Below are 7,927 nucleotides of genomic sequence, written 5' to 3'. Positions count from 1 at the left end.
ACGTCTACAAGAGGAAGGTTGTGTAGTCGACATCAGTCACTTGTTGAAATCTCTAGAAAGGCAAATACTCCTTTCCGGTTTACAGGGAAATACTACCAAGTACAATAGTGGGCTTATAGCTTGCTTACATAGCAATTTCGTTTCATGCAAGAGCTTGGCTATATGCATGCTCCAAGGCTCCACACCACGCCCCACCCCTACACAAAGACTGTCACGCGAGCATTCGCAACTACCACGTTTGGGTTGCACTTCGCTCTTTGCCTCTTCGAGAAGACGAACAATGATGTTACTACTTCTATAATATTGAATTAACTGCTTCATGTCCATCCACCGCGTGTAGGAGGGATAGCTTGTTGTAGAAAGAAAAAGCATGTCCTCATCTGTGAGCCACCGTGTGCATGGACGAGGGAGAAGGCGTGTAGTAGTAAAATCAAGCTTCTCCTCATTGTACGAGTTGACGCGACACATCATAGCACTGGCCCCACATGCATGCCTCCAAACTTGGCTGAAAGACCCGCAGTGTACAATATATTTGCTGCAACCTCTAACATTTACCCCCACCACAAATTAAAATATACATTCCTGTCTTGAACAAATGAGCGTGCAAACTACAATCACCAGGATGACAGGTAGGGACAGAAGATTATTTTAATCAAAAAATGCTTCGAGAAGTCCTCATAGCATGGAGCCGACCCCAACGATTTTAAGCTTAGAGGCACCGTACACGCTATCCTAGACTACTCTACACATGAAACTGCCACACGAGCGTTCGGGTTGCGCTTGGCTCTTCGCCTCTTTGGGAAGTCCAACAATGATGGTACTACTGTAGTGGAGTTCTACAGTATGCTTGTGGCCATCTGACACCGAATGAACTGCTGCATGTCCACCGCGTGCAGGAGGGAGAGCGTGTAGCGAAAGCTTCTCCTAGTCCTGCGAGCCACCATGCTCATGGGCGAGGGAGAGGGTGTTGTAATCAAACTTCTCCTTGCTGTATGAGTTGACGCGACACATCAATGCAGTGCACTCGATATATTTCAATAATTTGCATTTACCGATGCATTAATTACAAAGCGTGCATGCATGCCATGACTCTCCTTTTGATACTTGCATGTGTTGATTTAATGTACCTTGAAGTAGTACGAATATGTGACGGTAAAACTTTGTAATGATCGAGCCCTAAAGCGAGAGATGGTTGTGCACGAGGAGGGCGAGATCATGCCAACGGATCAGGACCCGACGATGGAGCTCTCTATGGTCTCTATGGACCTCACCTTGCTCCACTGCCCCTTGTGCCTCCGCCCCTTTAAGCCTCCAGTGTATGAGGTTCGAATACACCTTGTCCATTCGGCTGATCGAGCAAGGTGCAGGTTTCTTGATTGATGTGATGTTCGATTGATTTGTGCAGTGCAAGGGAGGGCACCTGGCCTGCACGGACTGCCGCAGTGAGCGCCCCTGGAACCAGCGGTAGTGCCAGAAGTGCGAGCATGGCGGTGGCTTCGACGTGTAGAACATGGCAATGGACGCCGTCCTCTCCTCGGTGAGGGTGGAGTGCCCGCATGAAGGTTGTGGGCTCTACGTCACTTACCACAAGCTCGCCGATCACCAGAGCGTGTGTCCGCTCATGCCCTACAAATGCCCAGTGCCCGTTGGCGGCTACGAAGGCCGCCGCCAGCGCTCTCCCACCACATCAGCACCATGCATCCCATGCCCATGCACAGGATCGAGTACGGCAAGGTGCTCCAGCTGCAAGTACCACTGTCGGAGCCACGACTCTTGTTGTTCACGGAGGAGGACGACCGCGCATTTTTCTTGGCCGGCGGCATGCTCGACATCGGAGCGCCTATCGCCGTGTCGATCATCTGCATCAGAGTGGGGGCGTCCCCACTATCGCACTACCCGGCCAAGCTATGGGCGAACGGCCCGCCGGGGGAGCCCAAAGGCAGGACCAACGCCGTCAAGGTGGAAATGGAGGTGACAAGCAGCAAGGATCCTGACGACGTCGCCGTGCAGGAGCTGGCCGTCTTCACAGTTCCATCCAAGCTATTGGCTGGGGCTGGGTTGTCGAGGACGGTGTCCCTCCACATTCAGATTGACAAGCTGACCTCCTAAATGATTCTACAATTCCTTCTGTTTATCTTATTAGTATGCTAATATAGGGGTTAGCTCGGTCTACTTTAGCTTAAGAGATGGTGGGTTTTGGTGGTGATGCAACAATTACTTTGACATCAGATCAACAGTTAAAGTAATTTCCAACAGTCGAACGGATATTTTGTGTCTGTTGGATATAAAGATCCTTTGGGTAAGAAGTATAATAGCTTATATGCTTGTTTGTTTAGGAAGTGCTGCATACTTGTGCGAGTTGATGCGACACATCAAAGTAGTACTACTACTAGTAGTACTCCATCCGATCCTAATTTCTCTGCTCATAAGTCGAGGCGCAGATACCAAGGAGGGCTTGGTTGTGTCTATACTTGGACAACTCACCCGACTGCGCACCAGGTAGACGAAGCTCGTGTCGTGTTGGTGCCATGTGTGGCCCGCACATTAACCAAAACCTCGTGCCTCCAGCTTAGCCTCTACATTTTAAACTTCTCAATCTCAAGGCTAAGGAGCAACAGAAAACCTATGATAGAGACAATCGGATGGTTGAGAACACTACAACTCGTAGATACATATGCGTGTGTGAGAGAGGACGAGTGCGTGCATGCACCTCTTCTCTTCCTGTATAACATACTAAACTTAGAGTACAAGTGTATGTGGGTGGCATCGACCTAGGGAGCTAGAGATGGTGTGTGCGAGAAGTCCCGAGAGACTAGGTGTGTGCGTGGGAAAGAGGGAGAGAGATGATATGTGTTGATGTAATGCGTGTGAAATAAAGACTAGTCTATAGCTCGCCACGAGGCTATTCCTGTCGAACACCCCAATAACCGTAAGATATGTATCTGACGGTGCCAGTTATTGCACGTAGACGGCAGTAGAAAAAGAAATACCATGGCATATGCTACACCATGGCTGATAACATGTGCCCACGTTACGCCATCCTGGAATAGTGATGCACTTCGAAACTAGAACCGTCAATAAATTTTGAGCTTGCGTCTCGTCACATTCCAAATTACTACCACGCTAGCTATATTTAATTGCAAACTTGTTCACACCGACCACAACCTAAAAGGTTTCCCACTTAGGAGTGTATCAGTACTCGGTTATAAATACTACTATGCCAAGATGACAACACATTCCTCCTCAACTCCTCATCCACAAAAACAAACAAGTCATTCAGCATCCTTCCCTTGCATCTGCCATGGCCAGCGTGAGTTCTGGGTCGAGAGATTACCACCAGGGAAAGGCGACCATGGAAGCGGAAGCACGAGAGATGTCCCGCCTCGCCGCGAAAGCAGCCGACATGTCCTGCCACATGGAAGTAGCAGCACAGAGGTCCCGCCGCTCCGCCGAAGCAACACGGAGGTCCCACCATGCTATCGACGCAGCAGACTGGTCCTACTGCATTGTGAATGCAGTAGAGATGTCCTCCCGCTCCGCGGCGGCCTGGGAAAATGTCTCGCAGGCAAGCGGCGACTCTTACAGGTGCATGCATGCGATCGTCCATAGCCAGGTGGATCAGATCTCTGGCTGGGAGAGGTTGCGGGATGACATGAAAGCCTTGTTTGAATAGGCTACCAGCATCATCCGACAACTATGGGAGGGCAATGCGAAGCTCCGGGCCAGAGGGGCGAAGGAGGCGGAGGAGACCGCTGCCTTGTTGAAGAGGACGGGAGTCATCGTCAAGAAACTTATGGACAGGAATGCCATGCTCTGCATCGAGCACGAAAGGCAGGTGAAGGAATCCATGGATGCTACCAAGCAGCATATTAAGGACATGAAACTGATGAAAGAGATCATCGCCGCTTGCCGTGAGAACTAGTCTCTGTGACCTGCAGCGCATCAAGAAAGTCGAGATCAGCGAGCCAGATCGTTGTATGCGTCTTCCTTCTTCTTTTGCCCTTGTGTATTTTGGGCGTAGCCGCATGTGGCTTTTTTAATTATCTTCCTAATTATGTAAGACAATTATTATCCACTGTCGTCGTCCTTATATATTCATCACTCTTGCTATAAGTCGTAGATGCTATATAGGTCAGTCGGATCTTACATCAAGATCCGTGCAAAATTCTCTTTTCAGATTTTTTTCTCTTTTAAATCTCAGTCGAGTGAGAGATATCCACGCCATTAAACAGGGGCTCGTACGCCATTAATGGAGACCTTGGGAGAGAGGTGGGCGGCAGATGGAGGTCAAAGGGCTCTTCTCCTGATAAGCACGCGCAAGGGTCTGATCCCATGCCTCCCGTACTCAAATAGCTACCCTGCACGACGCCTCCTAGCTAACAAAAAAGGGGACGTTTGGGCGCATGTAAATGGTGTATGGAACGCCCACGGTTTCAATAATACCTGTGTTTTTGATTGTAACATGACAGCACTTGTTCCAAAATGACTTTGTTGATTGTTAATGTGTGCGCCTTCGCAAATCGGACAGAAAATTACCGCAACATGTTGGTGCCAAGTCCTGACACCAAGCCAAGTTTCATGATTTTCATGCGTGTTTTGGATTTATAGGAATTAAAAAACCAAGTTTCTCAATGTTTCCAGCCAAGCCACGACGCCCAAATGTTTGAATTTCATTCCCATTTCTTGCATGGGACCTAGAAATTTACCCGAGGACACACATGTAATTTCTCAACCAACTTTGGTGCACTGGAGCATGTGCTTGTAGTTCAAATTTGAATTAGGTACATTAAATGACCAAAAACTCAATTAATGTATAAAAAAGGCCAAACGAACCCGGAATAATTCCAAAATTTAACACGACACTCATATAGTTCTATGTCGCCTCTGTAAAGAAAATCAAGGGGGGCAGTGTATATCATTTCGTACACAAAGGTGACATGTTCCCTCTCAGAACCATGAGCATTGTTGAGAGAAGCTACAGTTTGCAAGAAGCTTATACCAAGAATTTTCCAATTCGGCCAAATTTTTTACCACAACATGTTAGTACCATGACATGACACCATGCCAAGTTTCATGATTTTCAGGCGTGTTTTGGATTTACAAGAATTTTAAAACCAAGTTTCTCAATGTTCTCTGCCGAGCCACGATGCCCAGATGTTTGAATTTCATTCCCATTTCTTGCATGGGACCTACAAATTCACCCGAGGAAACACATGTTATTTTTCAACCAACTTTGGTGCACTAGAGCATGTGCTTGTAGCTCAAAATTGAATTATGCACATTAAATGACCAAAAACTCAATTAATGTATAAAAAGGAGCAAACGAACTCGTACTAATCCCAAAATTTAACACGACACTCATATGGTTCTATGTTGCCTCTATAAAGAAAATTGGGGGGGGGGCAGCGTATATCGCTTTGCACACAAAGGTGCACATTCCTTCTCAAAACCACGAGCCTTCTTGAGAGAAGCTCCGGTTCGCAAGAAGCTTGTACCAAGACTTGTTCCAATTTGGCCAAGTTTTTTACCACAACATGTTAGTGCCATGACATGACACCATGCCAAGTTCCATGATTTCCAGGCGAGTTTTGGATTTACAGGAATTTAACAACCAAGTTTCTCAATGTTCTCGGTCGAGTCACGACGCCTAGATGTTTGAATTTCATTGCCATTTCTTGCATGATGACCTAGAAATTCACCCAAGGACACACATGTGATTTTTCAACCAATTTTTGTGCACTAGAGCATGTGCTTGGAGTTCAAATTTGAATTATGCACATTAAATGTCCAATAACTCAATTAATATATAAAAAAGGCCAAATGAACCCAAAATAATTTCAAATTTTAACAAAATGTAAACTTAATTAATATCTTCTCTATGTGGGGCATTTAATAAATGTCTATTATATATGTTTTCTACCCTATTCAAATTTAGTAGATATGACAGTTTGATGCTCTCACATAATCTATTATTGGCACTATAGGGGATGTTGATTCCTATCAACTACCATATCCTAAAGGTTAAAATAGGTAAATAATCATCTTCTTTGTTTTGCACAATGCACTACCAACCCCTATACGATGATGCACATTAAACTGTTGATACGAGTTTTATGTAAACCAGAGGCTTAAAGTTGATTTTCATATTGTTTGAAATTGTGTCAAAAAAGATTTTTTAAAGAATATTGTTTGCTGATGTTGTCGGATGTGTGTATGAAAGATGTTTTTCCTCCCATTGCAGCGCACGGGCATGTTTTTATAGTGTATAAAAAAGGCCTAACAAACTCGGAATAATTCCAAAATTTAATAGGGAACTCATATAGTTCTATGTTGCCTCTGTAAACAAAATCAGGGGGAGGCAACGTATCATTTCGCACACAAAGGTGACACGTTCCCTCTCAGAACCACGAGGCTTGTTGAGAGAATCTCCGATTCTGCAAGAAGCTGATACCAAAACTTGTCCCAATTCGGCCAAAAATTATACATATGAAAACAGGGTTTAGATTATCCCGAACATCTCGCTACCTAGACCAATGTAATATGATTTGAATTATGTTGGGGAACGTAGCATGCAATTTAAAAAAAATTCCTACGCTCATGCAAGATCTATCTAGGAGATGCATAGCAACAAGAGGGGGAGAGTGTGTCCATGTACCCTCGTAGACCGAAAGCGGAAGTGTTTGACAATGTGGTTGATGTAGTCAAACTTCTTCTCGTTCTGACTGATCAAGCACCGAATGCACGACACCTCCGAGTTCCGCACACGTTCAGCTCGATGATGTCCCTTGAACTCTTGATCCAGCAAATTGTCGAGGGAGAGTTCCGTCAGCACGACGGCGTGGTGATGGTGATGGTGAAGTGATCTGTGCAGGGCTTCGCCTAAGCACTACGAAGATATGACCAGAGGCGTAAACTGTGGAGGGGGACGCCGCACACGGCTAATAATTGTTGGTGTGTGTTCTAGCGGTGCCCCCCACATATATATAGGTTGGAGGGGAGGAGAGGCAGCCAAGGGGGCGCCCCAAGTAGGAGCAATCCTACTTGGGGTCCTCCCAATTCGGCCTCCCCCTTTCCATGTATGCATGAAGGTTAAGGAAAGAGGGGGTGAGGGAAGGAAGTGGGAATCCTAATCCATACTTTCCTTTCCCTTCCTCCATTTCCTTCTTCTCCTCCTATGGTGTTATAGGGCACACCAACCCCTTGTGGGATGGTGTGTTCCTTTAGAAAGCCCATATGGCCCATAGGATTGCTGGGGGTACGTGAAACACCTTCCCATGACCTAATAAGTACCCGATACCCTCTGGAACACTTCTAGTGTCCGAATACCATCGTAGTATATATCAATCTTTACCTCTCGACCATTTCGAGACTCCTCGTCATGTCCGTTATCTCATCCGGGACACTAAACAACATTCGGTCAACAAATCACATAACTCATACAATACTAAATCGTCATCGAACGTTAAGCATGTGGACCCTACGGGTTCAAGAACTATGTAGACATGACCGAGGCACCTCTCGGTCAATAACCAATAGCGGAACCTGGATGCTCATATTGGCTCCTAGATATTCTACAAAGATCTTTATCAGTTGAACCGTTATGATAACATACGTTATTCCCTTTATCATCGGTATGTTACTTGCTCGAGATTCGATCGTCGGTATCCACATACCTAGTTCAATCTCGTTACCAGCAAATCACCTTACTCGTTCTGTAATACATCATCTTGTAACTAACTCATTAGTCACTTTGCTTGCAAGGCTTCTTATGATGTGCATTACCGAGAGGGCCCAGAGATACCTCTCCGATACTTGGAGTGAAAAATCCTAATCTCGATCTATGTCAACCCAACAAACACCTTCGGAGATACCTGTAGAGTATATTTATAATCACCTAGTTACATTGTGATGTTTGATAGCACACAAG

At 45.8% G+C, this 7,927-nt stretch overlaps 1 protein-coding gene across 1 annotated transcript; it reads left to right on the top strand.

The window, feature by feature from the left end:
* The first annotated feature begins 1,704 nt into the window (after positions 1–1,704).
* Positions 1,705–2,109, top strand: LOC147990337 (uncharacterized). Its single transcript, XM_087526749.1, has one exon. It carries the CDS (start codon positions 1,705–1,707, stop codon positions 2,107–2,109), a length of 405 nt encoding a protein of 134 aa, XP_087382875.1.
* The last annotated feature ends 5,818 nt before the right edge of the window (positions 2,110–7,927 follow it).

This window comes from Triticum urartu, chromosome 1A, assembly GCF_056163025.1.
Source record: "Triticum urartu cultivar PI428250 chromosome 1A, HENAU_Tu73, whole genome shotgun sequence".
NCBI lineage: Eukaryota > Viridiplantae > Streptophyta > Magnoliopsida > Poales > Poaceae > Triticum > Triticum urartu.
This window is presented reverse-complemented; position numbering and strand designations above follow the sequence as displayed.

Bases quoted from the DNA above. Each gene is read 5' to 3' on its own strand.
- LOC147990337 (XM_087526749.1), top strand. From the start codon at position 1,705: ATGCCCATGCACAGGATCGAGTACGGCAAGGTGCTCCAGCTGCAAGTA.